General features: G+C 38.3%; 1 protein-coding gene across 1 annotated transcript; it reads left to right on the forward strand.

Moving 5' to 3' along the window:
* The first annotated feature begins 46 nt into the window (after positions 1–46).
* Positions 47–20,803, forward strand: PPP1CC (protein phosphatase 1 catalytic subunit gamma). Its single transcript, XM_090063246.1, has 7 exons — positions 47–204; positions 12,650–12,781; positions 14,592–14,822; positions 16,445–16,549; positions 18,451–18,674; positions 19,015–19,149; positions 19,584–20,803. The coding sequence occupies exons 1-7, from the start codon at positions 150–152 to the stop codon at positions 19,671–19,673; spliced, it is 972 nt and encodes a 323-aa protein (XP_089919372.1). The 5' UTR covers positions 47–149; the 3' UTR covers positions 19,674–20,803.
* Positions 20,804–21,002: the final 199 nt, after the last annotated feature.

Genomic DNA, 21,002 nt, shown 5'->3' on the forward strand with positions numbered 1-21,002 from the left:
GACTCTTGCAGCCTCTCTGCCTATAAAGGGGTCCCGGTCGCGCCGCGCCGCGCCTGGTATCCGTGCGCCGCCACAGCTCACTGAGGAGACGGCGGCCATTTTGTTCGGCGCCGGCGCTGCGCGGGGCGAGCAGGGGACGCTCGGGGGCCATGGCGGATATCGACAAGCTCAACATCGACAGCATCATCCAACGGCTGCTGGAGGGTGAGGAGGAAGAAAGGGCGGGGGGTGCTCGCGCGCGTTCCTGCCCCCCCACCTTAAGGGGGCCCAGATATTGGGGTGAGGCGCGTCTGCGGGCCCCTGCTGCAGCTCGGAGCTCGTGTGACAGGGGCACGGCACTGTGCGTGCGGGGAAGGAGCCGCGTGTCCCGGCGCCCTGCCCGCTGGGATTTAACTTGCCCCCACTGTGTGCTGCCAAAAGTCCCCGAGGATTTGGAGATAGGGCAGTCCGGGGGGCAGGTTTCTCCCACCTTTCTTGTTGTTTTGCAGCATTTGTGTGAAAATAAATGACCTGGGTGATGCAAAAAGGGGTTGGGGGGTGCTGTAGGCACAAAGAATAAGAAATAAATCTGTCTTGAGGGGTCTTCCCTCTGCACCAATGCCCCGGGGGGTTTCATAGTGTGTGTGGTGTCTCTATTAACCGAGGCTGAATCTTGCTGCCCTTTCCCGGGTCCGTTTTGGCTAAGTCGAGTTATTCGGAAGTTATTTTCCGCACAAGTCTTTATTATCATTCGTGTTTGGCTGCTTTTTCCTCCTGAAACATCCGTGGTAGGTGTAGAGACCTCATAAGTGTCTTGGAAAAGCCAGTCCTATTGAATTAGTAATGCATCTTCTTGGTGGCTGGGCTGTCGGGGAGGCTGCCACGTGAAGGTTGCTCTCGGCGTTGTGTACATGAGCTTGCTAACAAGATCCTTCAATATAGCCACTTAACTTGAACCTTTTATTCCTGCCATTCGAGAGTTGTTTTGGGTAACCCTTGGCACTAATCCTGACTCTTCGTTAAGACTTGAAATAAAGTATTTTCACAGACTTTGGGGCTGGAAGGGACCTTGTAAGATCATCAGGTACAGCCCCCTGCCCCGGGGCAGGAAGTTGGCTGGGGTCACAGGATCCCAGCAGAGTAAATGTCCAAATCTTTCTTGACCCAAGGGCCAGGAAGTCAGCTGGGGTTCACAGGCTCCCAGCAAGATCAATGTCCAGATGTTCCTTGGATGTTTTGAATAGCCTTGTTGTTACTGTCTATAAGTATGAACAGAAGTATGAATGCTTATAACTATTAATGGCAGTTCCCACGTCAACTAGTTTTATAGATTTCCTAGACATTTGGGCTGGAAGAGACCTTCCAGGCCCCAGCCCAAGGGGCACCCCTCTTGATGGTTGTTTAGCATATTGCATATTAACACCTGCTTGTATTACAAGCTATACAGCAATTACTTGTCATAACTTGATTACTGTTCCATGCATAACCTCAGTAATGTGGAATTCATGTTTTTATTATGTTTTTACAAATGGAGAACCAAAAGACCTGTTCTTGAATTTGGTCAAGTAGCTTTGTTTTAAATGCAAGGAAAAAAACTGTGATTTTTAGAATCGGGATGGGACCTGCATGATCCACAGGCAGGAGGTTATTGGGCTCAAACAAGCTCAAGGAGGTGCTTATATTGAAGGATCTTGTTAGCAAACTCTTACAGACAGTTTTGAGAGAGCAGTCTTCATACTCCAACTTTCCCGAAGGCCCAACCAGTAAATTATGTAGATTACAAGGTAAATCGTGTGTTGTAAAATACACTGTGTCTATAGCTTTGATTGTTTTCCCCCCTTTTTTTCCTCCCTCATAAACTTAGTGAGGAGTATTGGCATTGCCATGTAGTTGACAAGCTTTTTATATACTTTAAGTTGGACAGTTGCACTTTTAAAAGTTGATGTAAATAGTCTTTATACTCTGCTTCATTCAGTGGCTGTTTCTTAATTTGTTTTTTATCACATCCTTCCCCACTTCCTCTTCAAAAATAATCCTTGTTCTCGGAACAAATTCCTCCTCCAGTTATAACTATAGTTTTGGTAGCATGACTGAACTTTCATGTAACTGCTAGTTTTCATTTGGGTGTACACACTGTAGTACACCTCAAAATGAGATTTCCTTAGATGTGTATGCCTTCAGAGTAGGTTCTCCCTTGACTAAATGTCATAGTCCATCACTGTGAATGCTACAAAGCACTCTCTTTAGTAACAGGACATTTCACATGTTTGATCTCAGACGACATACTCATGCATTCTTGTAGGCAATAGGTAGTGATTTTGGATAAATCTGTTAATAAACTTTAAAGATATGAATGGGGAAGTTTGAAGCTAAAAATCTTTAAGAGCTAATTAAACCTAAAGTTAGTGAAGAAACTTCATGACACTACATCAAAGTGCTGGGCCATAAAACATTGTTTTTGTTATTTATAATACACTTTAGTCTTATGCTATTTGTCTGAGATCTAGAGTAACATAACTAGGACAAATCTACTTCAATTGCTAAAGCACAGTAAATTTACTACCTTGAACTTCATCGTTTACTCCCAATTTCCATTTAAGAAAAATAGGTGCCAGTAATGTAGCTGTTATTTCTGTCTCAAGAAAAAAACCAGCTTTTGTCATGACAACTTTTTTATGAAAATGTAGATTGTAACACTAGTTGAATATCGTAGTTACGCAGTTTTCTGTGATGTCTGTGTAATCTTGGATCAGGTTATATTTTTCACATTCAAAATATACAAGATTGGCAAAACAAATTTAAATGTAAAACAGAGATGTACTTTGTCTAACATTCAGCTTGTATTTTGAAGCATCCCATTAATAGACCTAGATAACGTACAGTGCAAATACTTAATAATATGCTTAAATGTATTTTAACTGTCTAGTACAAATCACTTGTAGTTATGGGCTCAGAATTCTTGTAGGTAAGTTAAACATCTTTTTTTCTATTAAATATTTTTCTTAATAGTTGGCATAAGGAGCTCATGTTGAGCCGAGGGGCAAGACTATGATCCATCAATCTCTTATTTAGAAGTTAATTTTTTTTTAAAGACGCTTTTCCAGTTTTCCACTGGAAGTAGCTAAAATAGTCCTTTATTCTTCCAGAAACTGTCTACAGTTTAGTATTACAAAGCCCATCTTAAATCATGCTTGCTGTCTTGGTGTACTTAAATTAAAATACAATATTTAGTGATATTTCTTTCTGTAATTGACTTCCTGTATTTCTCTTCCCTTGTTCCTTTGTTAATGAGGCTTGTTCTTTATTGAGGATACTTTCCTGAGGACAGTTTATTCTTGTTTATTCCCATATTGTGAGAATATTTCAGTAACTCGCATAGCCAGTGGTCTTAGCTGAATTAGACTAAGGGGGAATAACTAACAGAACTCTGCATGGAAGAACAGTGTTTTTTTTAAATGTTCTCAGGAATTACAGATGCACAAACACGTGTGCAGTGGTGCATTAACATGTTGTCTTCATAGCCATAAGAAGGGGGAAGTCATGGTCTTTTCAGTGGCAAGAGGAAGCATATAGACAACCAAAGTCCACTTGTAAAATAGCCACTTAAGTTTGCAGCTGCTTGTCTCTGCTAAATCAAAAAGGCTGGTAACTGGAAAGTTCCCTTTAAATCAGTTCATAATATGTAGACAGGTACAAGAACAGATTAGAAAATGATTTTGAATGGAGTTGAAAGAAATTCTAGGCGTCTCAAAATTGATGCTGAGACTTGAAAGGGTTGTCTTTTTCTGTTTTTTATGGTTTTCTATAACTTCACCCTTCTGTTTAATGTATTAAATGCATTAACAACCTGTTCCATACAGTACAAGAAGCAGGATCTTATTTAATAAATGTTGCTGTATAGTAATACAGTATGTTGAAAATTAAGTACTACTTGCTTGTCTGAATGCTGTGCCCAAGCAAAGTAACACCACTTATAAGGGAAAAGAAATTGCAGAAGATTAACTGATAGTGGCTAGAACAACTGATCATGCTAGTAAGAGAGAAATGAATACCCAAACTTAGGTACACCTGGATTATGTCATCTGTTACTGAAAATCTTTGCATTCTCTAAGCTATAACTTTCACTGTCGCTACCAGGGGCTAGTTGCAAATGTAATGGACCTCAGCTAGGGAAATGTAGGTGCGCAGTGCATTTCAGACTGCAGTGTTTTTTGGTGAACCAAGGTCCTGGCTGTAACACTAAAATCTACCAGAAGATTATGAATTCTTTAACGGGCAGAAATTAACACCCACAGATTTCTATTCCTGGTAATGCCTCTTGTATGGCTCAGGGAGGCATCCTTATGATAAACGGAGAAAAGACGACCACCCAATTGTTTCCTGTTTTGATTTATTTATTTTTTTAAAGGAGTGGGGAATAAATAGTAGAGGGAGTCTGGATAATTGCAGTTAGCAATGTGTATAAAGCTCTTGCCTTCCTCTTAAAAGAAAGGCCTTTGATTTTTTTTATAGTTTGTTACCACTAGATCTATGCCTGCCTTGACTAAAAGATAAAGGAAGAAGGATTGTATTGTGGTTAGTGGATGGGACTGGGGGATTTAAAGTTCAGTTCAGTTTGTTGCTGTGACAAGTACTATATAATTTGGGCAAGTTATTTAACCTCTGCTTTGTTTTCCTAACTGCTAAAGAAATAGCATTATATAAGTTAGTATTTCTCAGCTTGTATGTAGCTGTAAGACTTATTTGTAAAACTAAATATAAATATTTTATAATTTTGTCAAGGAATTGAGTTCTATATTCTTTATGAGAGCAAGACTTTAAATATGAAAAGGGCAAAGATACTTAGATTTCCAAACTTAATGCAGCAGTTAAAATGATAATGCAGGTTTCCTGGGAACCAGTCACCAAGAATGAGAAGTGTTATCTTTCACTTTGCTGTGCTATCAGTTGGTCTTAGTTCATTATTGAAAGTAATCTCTCAGAGAGCCACTTGTCAGCTAAATTGTTCTTGTAATATTTAGCCCAGGTTTATGGATGTTAATGTGAATATGAACTTGTTTGTTTTTCCAAAAGCTTATTGCCTGTTCTGAGGCTGCCCTGGTTTCCTCTTAATACTTGCTGGGTTTGCTTGTTTGTTATGTTTTTTTTGTCTAACAAGTATTCCTATTTCTAAGTAATTCTAAATGAAAACTAATTGGGCAAGATTGGCACATGCAATAATTAGTCCTTAATTAACAAAGAGCATTCACTATCCTAGACCATTTAGTTTGCATTGACTCTTGCCCTCTACAGTGAATGATGCTCTGCTGAAGTATAGCAGCCTGTAATCCTTAAGTCTTCAGCAGCTGAGAATCCTGGTTTCCGTTCCTGCAACTTTGCAGGCTTGACTTCAGCTAGGTCACATCCATCTGTAACTTGCAGGAACTCTTGTCATATCTGAGAATTTTGGATTAATGGCACAGGATGAGGTGCATGTTGCCACTTATACTAGTCTCTGACGGAAATATTTTATATTCTGCTAAATGCGAACTTTAAAGTTAACTAATGCTATTAAGAGCTTTAGTCTTCTCAAAAAAGACTGAACTTAGAATTTTCCTTCGCAGAGGCTTATGCACCAAGGAGCAACTCTTCAGCTCCGTTCTGAATTTGCAGTGACTTGGGTTACCTTGAGCACTAGTTACTTTAATGGTTCAGCGCTTAAACCTTCTGAAAGTTACCCTTTTTGTGTTTTGATACGCTATTGAATGTTAACCTGTCCCTATGAAAAATAAAAGAAATCCATATATTCTGTAAATGCTGTACTGGTGTCTCCACATCGTATATAATTACTTAATAAGCCAGTATCAAACTTGTACTGCTGTTGCCAGGACAAGTCATTTTGAGTGTCTTGTTATCTAACCTAATATTGACAGCACCTAGCTTGTATTACATTTGAAATAATATTTTGGGTAGAGTTCTTGTAAAAAGATTTCTGTCCAGCGTCCCACTATTCTCTTTGCATCTTACTCCTTCTGAGTGAACCGATTTATTCCCAGCATTAATTATTGTAGGGCGTGTCTTCATCAGAGGAATGAACTACTGCATATTGAACTGGTAGGATAATATTAGTAAATAACAGTGGTGGAGTGCGCCTGCACTATCCATTCTGTCTTCCAGTTGCATTTTTCTTGTATATACGTGAACTCTGAAGACATGCTACACCCTGGATATTTTGAAGTCCTGAAACAGTGCCTTGCAAGAGACTTGTGAAGGTCTTGCAAGAGACCAAGGGGAGTTTGACCCCATCGTGATAAATGCAACATTTTCCTGCATGTACATGTCTGCTGGGTTGGACATGACTCGTTAAGTTCATTTGTACCATTGTGATACAGCTTGGGTTCTTTTCTTCCTACTTTGACTTCACCCTCTGCTGGCCTGCTGCAGCACTGCATTCTGATCTGAGTTGACTCTGCATTCATTTCAGAGTATGGGTATGTGTTTGACTTCCACAGTGGTCAAGGCACTCTCTAAAAGAAGTATGCAAACCAAGAAGCCTAAATAGAAGATCTCTTCTTCAGGAGGGGATTCTAAATTTAAGTGAATATCTGCCCAACAAGATCAGGAATCTGTTGGTACATTTCTTATGGTCAGTGGTATATAATGCTGCAGTAAACATATTGCTTAAGACCAGATAAAAATAAACATACCTGGAATGAACTAGTTTTTCTTTCAGCTGATTTGTTCTTACCCTGGACTACTGTCAATCCCAGAGGATTTTTTCTAACCTGTAAAGATGATGATGATTCCAGTCCCTCTGAGAAAATTCTAAGTTATACTTCTATAATACCATTGAGCCTATATATAAAACTTTCTTGGTGATGTCTTTTGTTCCTTTTAATGGGACTAAGTTATTTGTAGAATCCGTCAGAGAAACCTTAAAGATTAATTTTGATGGACTGTCATCTGCTTTCCCTGGGTCCCATTTCCTTCACAAATGGAAGCAGACTTGTACAAAAACAGGTTAACTTTTCAAGCTAAAGGATAGTCTCAACTGCACCTTTTAGTTTTGAAGCCAGGAAGTCCTTTTCTACCTTCTCAGGACATAGATGAATGCATCCTTCAGCAGTAAATCCAAATAACGTAAATTTGGCCTAGAATTCAAGACTACTAAAATAATAAATTTACAGAAAAAATACTTTTAATTACATTATATTAAAGTTCTGTCTTAATATTTGTTAAGAATAGGTGAATGCCATCAGCTGCAACTTTTTGTTACAAGTTTTAGTTATAAGTATTACTGAATGCTTACAGCATTTCAGTCTAAGCCTTTTTATCTCTTTGAATTCAAAGTTTTTAAGATGTGGGATGCACAGTTTTTGGTGTACTAGTGCTTAAAACCAACTAATGCAAAGTAAAATCTGTTTCTTCTTTGAAGAAATCATAAATGTAACTCTGTGTTAATCTTTGTAAAACAAAGATTAACTATAATACTGGAAGTGTTAATTTTGCTCTGTAGAATTAACTTTGATAATTTTTCCTGTAAACTTGTTCTTCATTGCTGCTGGATATTTGGCATTTTGGATAGCTTGCTTGTAGCTCACAAAAGGTCTGGAAAATTGCTTTATGGCTGAAACAGTTTCACGTACAATAAAACTACGGTAACATACAAAGATTTAACTTTTGTTTACACGCTTCATTACTTGCTTTAAACAGTTTAACAGAACACTTGAAATTTAGTGGTAATTCTAGTGATGTCATGTAGTGTCAGTGATAAATGCTAATATTACAGTTAGTGAATAATGTGGAAGCATGTGTTACTTGAACGATAACCTTATTATAGCTCTGATCTTTGGCCTGCAAGGAGTTTCCATGCAACTGCTATGCAAACAGGAGTTCCATTTCAGGACACTTTAGAAAAAATAGGAATAAAGGAGGAAAAAAAAAAAGAACCTAGATTTTGTTCCTGTTTGAGGGTATAATTCTGCAGCCCTGTCCACGCTAGAAAAATCAGTGTCTATGGCATTAATTGTTACATGGGCATAATTGACGCCCATGTTGCAAGCACTGCTGTAGGCTAGTGGTTCTTAACTTTTTATTTTTTAGACTTGAATCATCCCTTGTTAGCCTCGCTGGCCATGGTATGACACTTGGCCCCCTCACGTGTCAAGCCTTTGGGACTTCATCCCCCTGACGTTAGCCAACCGTAGCCACAACCTGGTCCTTTGTTATCAGACTTGATTGCAAGTTAAATACAAGTAAACTGCTTCCAAATTAGAGTTCCTTCCTACTCTGGGTCAGTGCCATACCACAAGGTGTGCTTCATCCCTTAATTTTCTCCTTCAAGCTCTAGCTGATGACTTGGATGCTTGCCAGTCACCTGCAGCCATCTCCCTCAGGAGCTCCTCTCCCTGCAGCCCACAGGACCATTGATCTCAGGCATTGGTTTTAGTGCCCCAAAGCCCCACTCGTTCCTTTTAGGTGGCTCCCTGTCCATACCCAGGGGTTTCTGATTTGACACTATGACTAACCTCCCCTTCTCTGCTCCAGTTAGCCAAGCTGCTTGCAGTCTTTACTCCTGCCCTGCCTGGGGGCTGCCCTTTGGCTGCTTATTGCAGTGGAGCTAGTTCCCCACAGCAGGCTTAGCTTTTTCTTTAAAGTAACAGGAGCCTCTGGCTCTATGACATACCTAATAGTACTGATGTTGTGCAGTACCCTGGGATGCTCTTGAAAGAATCTTGCAACATGCTGGTTGAGAACCACTGGTGCAGGGAGTATTCTGGAATGTGAGACTTGTACATGTTACTTGCTTTTGGAAAAGTACAAATTTTCCTAGTGCTGATTTGGTTTCAGAATAGCAAGTAAGCTACTCAAAAACAGTGAAACAAATCACTTTTGTAAAGATTTGAAAATGAAATTTAATTTAAAAAAATCCCAAAGATGACATACAGCGAAAGACTACTAATCAAGCAAGGAAAAGTGTCTGGGCTATAAAAGCAAGTACCTGTATTGCTGCTGGTAGGTTGCTGCAAAGTGTAAACATGCATTACTGGCTCAATTCTTCCTGGGCTAAAACTGTAGCTCATTCATTTACTGTTTTGTTTTTTTTTGTTTAAGCTATATAAAATCAGATTGGAAAACATTACACTAGAGTAAGTGGTGATAAACTTATTCTAGGCTATAGCACTCTGAGTCATAGATAATAGTGCTAATTTTAGCTTTGATAAGAACTTAGTAGAAAACAAACAGCCCATGCTAATACAGAATTTTTAGAAGCCTTATCTTTTCTTTTCTTTGACCTTGTCCCAATCCACTGCTATTGAGGAAATTTATCATCTAAAAATAGACTAAAGATGACAGTGTATCAGCTCATTAAGTTCATTCAGACTATTCTTTGCAACTGATGGCTAAGACTTTGAAATGAGCGTTTAAATTATTCTGAATTCAGATGCCAGGTGGGTCACATGCAGGAAATGACCTGAGTAGCTGACACAGCTGATCTAGAATGTATTCTTTATATATTTCATGGTTCAGTAGGTAAAAGTCTTACTCTATAGAAATGGAGTGGGTGTGTCAAAATGCTTCAACTTCAAGTAGGTGTCAGAGCCTCAAGCAACAATGCTGAGTTGGTCTTGCTTTGCTGAGAGCAAACTCCTCTTTGGGAAAGGGTCATTTGCTCTATTTTTCCAAAGATTCATATATGGCATCAAGGCATCTCATCTTCCTGGGAGGAGTGTACTAAAAATTGCTGGGCCATTTGCTGTGAAGTGAGACCTGCTGGCTTTATACCCTAGGGAGTGGAGGTTACTACTTCCGGTGTCCCTCTCTGCTTTCTCAGATGCTTAGTGCTGCTCTCCTGTAAGCATCTTTGAAAGCTAGTAGTCGGACTCTCTCCAGAACTTGGAATTTAAATTTTTCTGTCAGTTGTTGAAACTCCATTTCTCCATGACTGTACTGCAACTCGAGAATTGACTTGTATACATAATTCCTTCCTTGTTAATTTTTTTTTAGTTCCCTTTTTAACCCAGGTGCAGTAATAACTTCTCACTTGCTTAAATTAATGCTTCAAAAACTTGGTCTCCATTATGAATATAATCTATTAAGAATAGACATTTCTTTGGTCCTGTCTGAATTCCGCCAGTTCTATCAGATTCCCCCAGCCAGGGGAGCTGTAATGTAGAAAAGTTTGTGTTAACTTCCAGATTCTTGACATCATTCTAGGTAAGCCTGCTAACTGTCTAAAAGTGGTAAATTTTTGCTTCATTTCTGTCAGGGCTACAGCTCCCACTGGCTTAAGTATCAGAAAGACTTTTTTAAACCTCTGTAAAAATGAGGCAATTAGGCTTTAAGAAATTGAAACCCCCAAAACTTACTAGACTACTATTTAAGACACAAGGGCAACTATGATGGATACCTTTCTTGTACACAAGTTGAAAGAAGAAGACATGCTTTCTTAGCAGGATCACTCTCATTATGGCTGTCACTTTATTGCTTGTTTTCAAAGAAGTGAGTTGCTGAAGAAGTGTGAAGAAAAAAATCAAATCAGGAGATCAAAATGCAGGGAAGGCTGGCTTTAGTGGCAGTATAAATGTATTTAGGACAGTTGAACTGAATTGGAACCCTAATTGTTTGTCTTAAGAAGGGTTGGGGCTGGTTTTGTTTGACTGAACTAGCCCTTTCAATTGCTGACGGTCTGTGATTGACAACTGAGTGCCTCTAGACTCTGTAGTTAACTTTAGGGTACACAGAATGAGAAAAGCAGAGCTGAGAGCTCTGAAAATACTGGAAGATGATAATAGCAGAGATGGAGCATGAAATGAAAGTGGCAGGAAAATATCTGAGGCTGGGAGATTAGAAGAAAGCAAGGTAGTGAGAAACCCAAATCCAAAAGAGGCTGGTGGAGAGCTAGAAAAAGCATTAGCTTGTTTTTACAGTGGAGATAAGTTTCACTAGTCTCCCAATCTATGCAAGTATCTAGCCAAATGGCTCAATTTTAGCCTGCCAAAACTCTAAAATCTCCCTGTTTGTGTGAGTAGAGCTGATTCACTCATATTTAATTAAATCCTTTGAGATTGGCAGTTTCAAGACTATGCTCTAAATTAAAAGGAGTGCTTTTAAAGTGAATATGCAATAAAGGACTCCTTATCGGGTTAGTAGCCAGGCAGCTTGGTGGTTTTAGTGTTTTGTCAACATGCTTCATGAAACCCAGTAGTTGTATTTTGGATTACCATTGCATTTGCATGTTTGACAAGGAACAAAAGGATGGCTAGTGTTATATATAGCAGGGTTGCAGTCTTGTAGCAGCAATAGTCCAGGAAATATGTGGGACACGGATTATTCTTGTGACTTCGGGGGGGGGGGGGGCGGTCAACTATATATTTGAGAGAAACATTAGACAAGCTGTCGGGCATAAATACACCCTTTTGTGGTAGTATTGTAGTCATTTTCCCTGAGCTTGCTGTTGATGTTTATCATTTTCATGTGAGATGAGCAGCCTCTATATCAAACATATACTTGATTTAGAATCTCACGCATGCAAGCAGGAACATTAAAGGAGCTCCACTTGATGAATTCTTGCGCATTGTCATTTATGTGAGTCTTCAGACAAGGTGACTATTGAAGCAGTCTGCCTAATTCTGTCTTCTGTTTATTGCCCTATAATTTGAAGACTAGTTAACTTCATTTCCACCCAATTATATTAAATATACTATATAAAAAAAATTAGTGGTTCCTTGACATTACACACAAGGTTTGTCTTGGATTTCCTTCTCTTTGGATTTTGAAGTCTTTTTGTTTCTGTGAAACATTTGGTAAACTAAAATGGAGGTTTTAATGAATTGGATCTAATCAGTATAGTAACTGTGAAATTTGTTCTTCTGTTCAGCTTGCTTTTTCTTGTTCCTGAATATTTGATGTTAGGCATATTTATTGAACATGTATACATGAATTGCAGAAGTTTGAGGTGTGGGGGTTAGGGCATAGATCTTGAAATTTTGGCTGCTAGATTAGGTAACCATTCAGCCTTTGGCATCTGAGCCCTTCTCGGGCTGTCTGGGGTCATGATTGAGTCATGTAAGGAATGTTTGTATTAGCAGAATCTTATTTTTCTGGATCTTTGCCCTTCAACTTAATGGATAACTGTGGTGAAAACTATAGTTTGACAGGGTGCAATCTCAGTGGCATTAACATCTTGTTCATAATGAAACCCTATGAGTAGGTCTAGACAGTAATTTAAAGAACTCTGCCCCACTTCTAGCAATGCTGTTCCCATCCTATGATTAAATGGAGGACTTCACTTTCAAGTGTTTGTTCTCAGAAAATGTGCCTAAGCCTAAATGTTCTATAAAACTTAACTTGAAAGGTATGTGGAGCAATGCAACAACACCACACTTTCATTTTGGACGCTGCAGGGTTTTAATTTCTGTTTTCTGCAATTGAATGAGTGTACGCTACTTAAATCATTGAAATTGAGGTAATGGAGGGTGGTAGGGACCTGAGGGAGGGGATTCATTTAACCTAGAGTACACTGTCTAGCCTTGCCTCTGATATGAAAGTTCCATTTCAGGGTAGCCTTGACCTTGTATGTGTTGGGGTTCCTTTAAGTTGCTTGTCCCTTAATTAAAATGGTGCTCCCCAGTTCTTTAATTGTGTTACTTGATTTTGGGTAACTAGTTTATTTTTCTCCTGCCAACAGTGAGAGGCTCAAAACCAGGTAAAAACGTTCAGCTTCAAGAGAATGAAATCAGAGGACTGTGCTTGAAATCCAGAGAAATATTCCTCAGTCAGCCTATTCTACTAGAACTTGAAGCACCACTTAAAATTTGTGGTAAGTATTGTCTTGGTCTGCAACATGGCTTTCCAAGAGTTTAGCTTTGGAAATTTCCTTGATGCACAAATATTTAAGTCATCTATCAATTGACTAATGTATAGTAAAGCTAAGAGAAACATCTGCTTATGATTAATCAACCTGAGTAAGTAGATATAGTGCATAGAAAATAAACCAGGTTTTGCAGGGCTGGGGCTGTCATGTTCTGTGCCCTAGGGCCAGAGCTGTGTTGGAGCCAGAAGGGTAAAGGGGGTGGGAGCTGTCAAGTGACAGGGCAAGAGGGAGGGGTCAGACCACTTGACTTGCTTGCTGCTTGTGTCCCTGCTCTTTGCCCCCTGCTACTGTTTGCCTGCAAGAGGGACTAATTTTAGATGAGCCTCCAGTAATCAGATGCTAGGTATGAAAAATTATAACACATTTATAATTTCCTATGTTTAAAATCTAAGCATGCAGGTGTTGTAAATTCAGAGTAGCCTTGGATTTGGGTCGGTACAGTATCTGGACATGTCTTGGCTAAAGTAGTCTTTACCTATAATTGGGTTTAAACTTCAAATGAAGTAAAATGGAACCTTTCCCTGAGTAAATACTAAATTGGATATCGAATTGTGTAACTTGAGGCACAGAGCTATAAACTGTCAACTGTATATATAAAAAAAACCCAAACAAACAGTGGTTCACAACCTGTAGCTAACGGGCTGCATGTGGCCCAGTCAGCACACTGCTGTAGCCCAGTGTTTTAAAAAAACAAAAATTTTTCTGCAAGTGTGACACACTGTGGCACACAGAGTGAGAACCAGTGGTGTACAGAGATGCAAGTTTTCTGGAATTTTTTCAGATGCCCTAAGTAGAGCGTGATCTGATTTAGGATGTTTATTTGAATTGTATGTAGTAAACAAAACTTAAAAAGTACCCCCATGTTAATTTTATGTCCCAATAGCTGCAAGTATTTGAACTGATATATTTGATTAGGAAAAAAATTAAATACAGCACACTTAATGTGATTTAAATGATGGAGTCAAATTCAAAGCTTTATGTGGAAAGAAGTTATTTTTATTGGAATACTTGTAAAAATGTAAAGACAATACACAATAGCATGTATTTCCCTTGCATTGTTTGTTTTAAATTTAAGGAAAAAAACAAAGGCACTGCAAACTGACACACTAACTTTAGCACACCCAAAGAACTGTACATGATTTGCCATGCTTTGGTTTTGATTTGACCTGTGTAGCCAATTAGGTGAATTCATAACTTATTTTTTGGTTTGGATTATTGTGTGAATGCATTTACCCTCCTGTTTACAAATCAGTAAAACATATGTATGCATTCTTTCTCTCCCTTCCTAGGGATAATCACCTGAAAAACTTTAATTACAACTTTGAAACTGCCAAGCGTGCCTAATATTATATTGGTATCCATTCATTGTTAATAATGAACTTTATGAAACAATGAATTTTTAGAAATGGAAAATTTCCCAGGGAAAAATTAAGCACTGGAAAATGTTCTGTTTCAGAAAATGTTTGCTCCACATCTCTGCTGATATAAGTAAATATGCGTGGATTTCTAAATAGCAGGTTTTTTAGTCATTGCCAGAATTTCTTGCTGAGTTAACTGTTTAATTTTTAAAATAGTAAAACTTTTTAAATTTGATATCACAGTTGAGCCAACTTAATGTCTAAGTAGGTAACATGTCTTGGCATAAATTTTGGTTCTGTTTTGTACTTTACCGGTCTTCACTGAAATATTTCTGTAGTATCTTTTTGGATACTAGAGGAAAATCTAATTAATGTACCATTTATGAATGCCTTTTTAGGTGATATCCATGGACAATACTATGACTTACTTCGACTCTTTGAATATGGAGGCTTCCCACCAGAAAGCAACTATCTATTCCTTGGTGACTACGTCGATAGAGGAAAACAGTCTTTAGAAACAATCTGTCTCTTATTGGCATACAAAATCAAATACCCAGAGAACTTCTTCCTTCTTAGAGGGAACCATGAATGTGCCAGCATTAATAGAATTTATGGGTTTTATGATGAATGTAAGTAACACTTCTTTGGTGGCAGGGAAAGCTGGATCATTATGCACTTAGTTGAACGATTTACAAAAACTTTCTAGTCTCTGTTCTTAGACGGAGCTATAAACTAACTTAAATACTATTGCATAGTTTAGGTGGCCTATTGGCTTATTTCAGCAGGTGATGTATGTCTCTTCAGCGATCCTGTGTCTTCATCAAAATAGAAGGCAGTGCATAATGAGTAATGTTCCTATTTGCTCATTGTTCTAATTTAAGTTCCTATTACTCCACACTGTCAAAGTTCAGCTAGTAAGCCTATCTGGTGAACACTGTTCGAAGGTGAATTACAGGGCAAAACTTTATACTATCAAGATTGTGATATACATATACTATAAATTCTCTGGAAAGTGAGCTGTTCTTTATCTTGAGTATTTTACATGGCACTTACCAGACAGTAAATACAAGACTCTAACTGTCAGACTTTAAGTTTTATATAAGTACTTTATCCTTGCTTGCTCTCTTCTGGAGCAAGCACCTGAATAACAATATGGCACAAAACTGTAATGTGAACTAACTTTTTTTGCACTTCATAGATTTAGTGTGAGAACCAGCCTCTCTTTCTCCCTCTTTGGGAGAGACAGAACATCTACTCAGGTTACAGCATTGATATGTTTTGTGTCTTGCAGAGATCTTGCCAAGAGCTTCCAACAAAAGGCAGTGAGGTCCTGCATATCTTTTTTAAGTTAGAAGCTATCTCTGAATCCCTTAAAGGAACGGTGGCAAAAGCAGTTTTTGTCTCTGGCTTGTTTTACTTCTAAACAAGTTGAAGTAAAACCAGGTTTTCATCTGTCCTGGTAAACATAATGTTGCTGAGGAATTACTTTTAAACTGAGGGGGATTAAATTAATGGTGGTGTATAATCGGTGCTTGCTATGTGTCTTGGGATCTGAGAGTAGGGACAAGCTAAACTTTACCTGAAGCAATTAGCGTGCCTGTGATGCTGTAGCAATTAGCAGTGTTATGTTAACATTGCTCAGATGATTCTGGATTTGTTTATGGCATTTATTAAATACCTTGGATTTAAAAAAAATTAGACTCAAATTTATGCTGTCTGGCTTCATTTGCATACAACAGGGAGGAAGGACATCGGGGAGATCTAGTTGCAAATTCCTGATTCTCTGTCTTGTTTTGTTGTCCACAGTCTCAACTGAGTTTAGAGCAACCTCAGTGCTACCCACTAGAAATGGCCTTGGGAACAGCTCTTTAGTTAAGTACTGCCAGGATGCAGCATACTAGTTGACTTCACATGGCTAAATGCCTGTTGAGAAGCTATGAGCACTGGAAGGAGTAGAATTGGCCAGAGAATTTGGCTTTAAAAGTGACTTTTTTTTTTATACACATGGGAACTTCCACTGCAACAGAAGGCCACTTAAAAGCACTTTTGCTTGTGTAGACAGAGAATTTCCAGCATCTTTTAATGAGTAACAAAATGTATTAGTATGTCTGAAGCAAGTTGTATGTTGGCTTTATTATGGACTGGTTATGTAGTCTGGCAAACTTAGAACAACAGTAGTATTATACAATAAGCAATTTCCTTACATTATAAAAGCATATTAACTTATTTTTTCCATTAAATGTCTTTGTAGGTAAGAGAAGATATAACATCAAGCTGTGGAAAACCTTTACAGACTGTTTTAACTGTTTACCAATTGCAGCCATTGTGGATGAAAAAATATTCTGCTGTCATGGAGGTATGTGGTGGTTCCTACTTCATGAACACATGACTGCTAATTCTTTGGCACAAGGCACGGTAGTTCAGTGTCTGATATGCATTTTCACATTGTTGGAAAATCTGTCTCCCAACAATGAGGATGAAACCAAATGAAGTTCTGAAACACTTATACCTCTGCCTTGGTTCATCAGTAGGTGGAGATCGAGCTGTATATTGAGAGGTAAGTTTTGCAAACCACCCCTCCATGGTTTATCCTGCAACAGTTTACTTCTTAACTGCACAATACCCAATTTAGCAGGCAGTTCGATATCACTTGAGATGCTTGCTATCTGCTCTTCCTTCTGTATGAAAATTAATATAGCATCTTTTTTTCTCAAAAATCTGTGTATGCAGACACTTCAAAAGATGGCTGTGGTCTTACTGGGATATGCCATCACTCACTTGTTTCTACATGTCAAACTACTTTTTCCTCTCGGAAAGCTGTTTGTTAGCTGCTGCTTTTAAAGACACTTGTTCATGCATTAAATACCTCAAGTGCTGTGGTGTTCCAGCTGCTTTAAGTTGCATGCCCCTTTTTAAGTTTGTTAGTGGGGTAGCCTGGGATTTGTGTTATAAACCATATTTCTCAAATTACTAAAACCACAGCAGTATAATAGTTGTTTATATGTATTGCAATTTGCATCTATTTCAGCTTCTGTAAGTATGTACAGCTTTTCAGTGAAAAATAATTTTAAATATTGTTTAGTGTTACACTAGCCTGGTATCTCCCTTGTATTATTCAGTCAGTGTGCCTGTACTTTTGAGACACACAGCTATTTTTAGTATTAAATATCCTTTAGTATGCATCTGGAAGGCAGTCCCCTCCCCTGTTCATAAATACTAAAACGATTAGAATACTGTAGGGCTGCACAATGTAGAACTTTTTTTCATTCTTGTGCTTAAGTTGGTATACTTTCACACCTTTTGTTTCTGCCAAATCTTAAACCTGCTAATGTAGCTCTTTATCAGGCTTTTAAAAACTTGAGGTAAAAATCTATTAGAATCACCAGAAAGCAATTAAAGACATTCACTTGTGGTGGATTGGCCTGTACAATGGACTGTTTCTTTCCTGTGTTGGAGGGTACTCACAGTATACATTTCTATATGCATTCTTCATATCTTATTGAAAGCAATTGCAACTTAAAATTTACAAAATCTGAAAACATTACATTTTTCATGTGTTAGAAAATAGTTTAATGTTGCATTGTTTGCTAGATAGTCTTTTGCTCATGGTTTTGTTTGGCAGCTGCCTTAGGATAGTAACTGGACTTGTTCAAAACGCACAGAACAACCTATACCCTCATCTTACAACTTTTCTTTACCTGAGCTGATTTGTATGGGACCGGTTAAGTGGGCTTCATGGATTTAAGACATGGATGGTGACTCTTGGAGGTAGAAGCTGGGCCCAATGCTTGTAGTAGTGGCTGCTAGTCTCCTGCACCTTGTAGTACATTGCTTGGTCTCCCATGGCACAAAGTCTTTTTATGTAGTACATAATTTATTTATAAAAGTTGGCCTCTTAAGTTGGATTTCCCCCCCCGATTCTTTCTCTGTATAGAAAAGTACATAGTGTATTACTCAGCCTTTGAAATGGATTCAGTGCACTAAATGTTATTTAAATGTTTTAAGGGATAAGATTAGGCCTCAACATCCTTTATGTATTTGATTCGGATTTTATTTTAAATTGGCTTATTTTTAAAAAGGAAACTTGTAATTACAAAAATCAGTTGTGTTTACCAAATCTAGCAGTCCTGAAATCAGCATGAGATGTGGGTGGGTCGGTTGGTGGCTTCAACCAAAGGAACTAACCTGTATTTTAATATGGTGGAACGATTTGGGTAAAATGCTAAACAGCTTGTATGTTTTCCAACACTTTATCAGGCTTATCACCAGACCTTCAATCAATGGAACAGATTCGACGAATTATGCGCCCCACTGATGTACCAGACCAGGGTCTTCTTTGTGACCTGTTGTGGTCAGACCCTGACAAAGATGTCTTGGGATGGGGTGAAAATGACAGAGGAGTGTCCTTCACTTTTGGTGCTGAAGTGGTTGCAAAGTTTCTCCATAAACATGATTTGGATCTTATATGTCGAGCTCACCAGGTATTTTAATTTTATAAGTACAGATCATGGCCCTGTTCCTCCAGTGGCATCCACTAGTACAGACCCTTGGATCCTGCATGATTCCATTAACTTAAGTGTTAGTGGATTTCACTCTTGTATTTGCCCTTGTATTTGTTTTGAATTCTGTTTTGATCTAGCAGTTTGGAACTGCTGTTGCTTAAGCTTAGACTCTCCCACAACTGGCTGTGCTAGGGAGCCACAACTAAACTCTAGCTGAGCTATATGTGGACTGACCTGGATGCATGCCATTTGAAAAATATTGTTTTGTAGTTGTGTGGTTAGGAATTCTCTGCTCTAATACTGTTTTTTCCTGTTGAAGGTGGTTGAAGATGGATATGAGTTTTTTGCAAAAAGGCAACTGGTAACTCTATTTTCTGCCCCAAACTACTGTGGAGAATTTGACAATGCAGGTGCCATGATGAGTGTGGATGAAACTCTAATGTGCTCTTTTCAGGTACAGTATTCTAAGTTTATGCTCCTGTCAATTTTAACTTTTAATGGTTTAGCTCTTATTTCAAATAGATATTTGCAAATCCAACAAATGAAGAGGTTGTCCAAATCTTTCACAGATTTTCTTTTAAGAACATTAGTGATGCTGTCTGTACTGGCATAAAGTAGAGAGAACTTAACCTTCCCACCTTGAATTAGATTGCCCAAACAGTGTAGTCTGTTTCCTGCCTCTTGCTGGCTTGAGATCCCTGATCCCCCTCCTCTGGTATCGACTTAGCTGTGGATGGGGAGGGAAATACACTGTTTCTTGGCACGGATCATGCTTAGGGGTTGACTGATTTACACAAGTGACTATGACAAAAAGCTTTTTAGTAGCAACTGAGTTTCATTTGCAAAATGTCACTTTATCATAGCAAATGACTGAACTGTCTTTTTCAGATTTTGAAACCTGCAGAGAAAAAGAAGCCTAATGCTAGCAGACCTGTAACGCCACCAAGGGGTATGATCACAAAACAAGCGAAGAAATAGTAAATTTGGACCTGCCTAGTTGGGACTTGTATTATAGTATATAACCTTCATTTTTAAAACTGTAATGTGTACTGTTCAGCTTGCTCAAAATAGATAACATGTTTGTGGTTTTCATTTTGATTTAATGAATGGCATTTGCTGGTTGTAACAGCAAATGAAAGACTTTTTTGTTCCCTCCCAAGAAAAGAGTTTTAAAAACTTACCTTATGTTGGTGTTACAGCTGTACACTCCACAGCATCTTATCCTGTCATTATGGGTAATTGTACAACTGACTTTTGAACCTGTACAATGAGTAGTGTAAATGCTTGTTTTCTTCTTTAGGATCTAAAGAGGGCACTAGTGTGCTGTGAGACTAGACATTTGTTACTGTCAGAAATTACATACTGTTTATACAAACCACTGTGAACTTTTTTTACGTTAAAAATTGTTTTAAAGGGATTGCTTTTCTTTTAATGTCTTGTCATGTTCAAGTTAGTTTTATTGCTGTCAACGTTAGAAATAACCCTCAACCTTGCCAGTATCACTGGTATGATGTATATTTAATTAAAGCACACATCCCCTCCCGTATACTTTAAATGACAATTAAAGCCATTATTTTAAATGTTCGTGTCTCTTTCCTGAAGCCAAAGTTTCTGTTTAAAAAGCTATATTCCCACAACCCGTAAAGATGAGTTGGCAGGGCTTTACGTTCATGCCTTCCTCTTGGAGATGAAAGGAATTTTGACTTAAATAGCAAGTAGTAATGCTGTGCTCTTTGTGCTATTAATGGTAATGGTAAATAACGTTTTGTACAATTTCCATATATTCTATTGAGTGGACCTTTTTACAATTGCATCAGTCCTGTGGAAGCCAGTTCCAGAAGGCTGTAAATTATGGAAACCCTTCTAAATCTACCTGAGAGTGATCTGCATATTTTTTTGACCTAAAGACTTTGTTCTGCAAAGAAGCTTAGACAATAGCTTGATGAGCCAACCAGACCCAGGAGTTAATTGTCTTCACCAGTTTATACAAATCTCTCACAGTATCTTGTTTTTTAAAAAACAAAACTGTTAATCTTTTTTGAACAGATGACAGTGTACAATACCGTGTAGTAAAAATAATTCACTTATTAAATGACGAAATTGTTAAATCTTCTCAGTGTCAGTTTATCAGCATTTACACACTACAGTTGTTAGAAGACTTCATGTAAATTAGACCAATACATTGATGTGGAAACCTACAAATTCTTGTCTAAGCTGCTTGAAGTAGGTTGTCTTCACGTGGATCCGTCATGGTTGCCTCTTAAAATGAGTGGCTTCCCATTAAACATGAAGCAGAAGGGAGCTGTG

This window comes from Crocodylus siamensis, chromosome 9 (genome assembly GCF_052110815.1).
Source record: "Crocodylus siamensis isolate JL-2025a chromosome 9, ASM5211081v1, whole genome shotgun sequence".
Taxonomy (NCBI): Eukaryota; Metazoa; Chordata; order Crocodylia; family Crocodylidae; genus Crocodylus; species Crocodylus siamensis.

What these genes read in the sequence shown, in the direction of transcription:
- PPP1CC (XM_090063246.1), top strand. Translation starts at nt 150, where the DNA reads ATGGCGGATATCGACAAGCTCAACATCGACAGCATCATCCAACGGCTG. An exon ending in AGCACCACTTAAAATTTGTG is followed by an intron (nt 12,782 to 14,591) that starts GTAAGTATTGTC and finishes ATGCCTTTTTAG; the next exon opens with GTGATATCCATGGACAATAC. An exon ending in CTCTAATGTGCTCTTTTCAG is followed by an intron (nt 19,150 to 19,583) that starts GTACAGTATTCT and finishes TGTCTTTTTCAG; the next exon opens with ATTTTGAAACCTGCAGAGAA.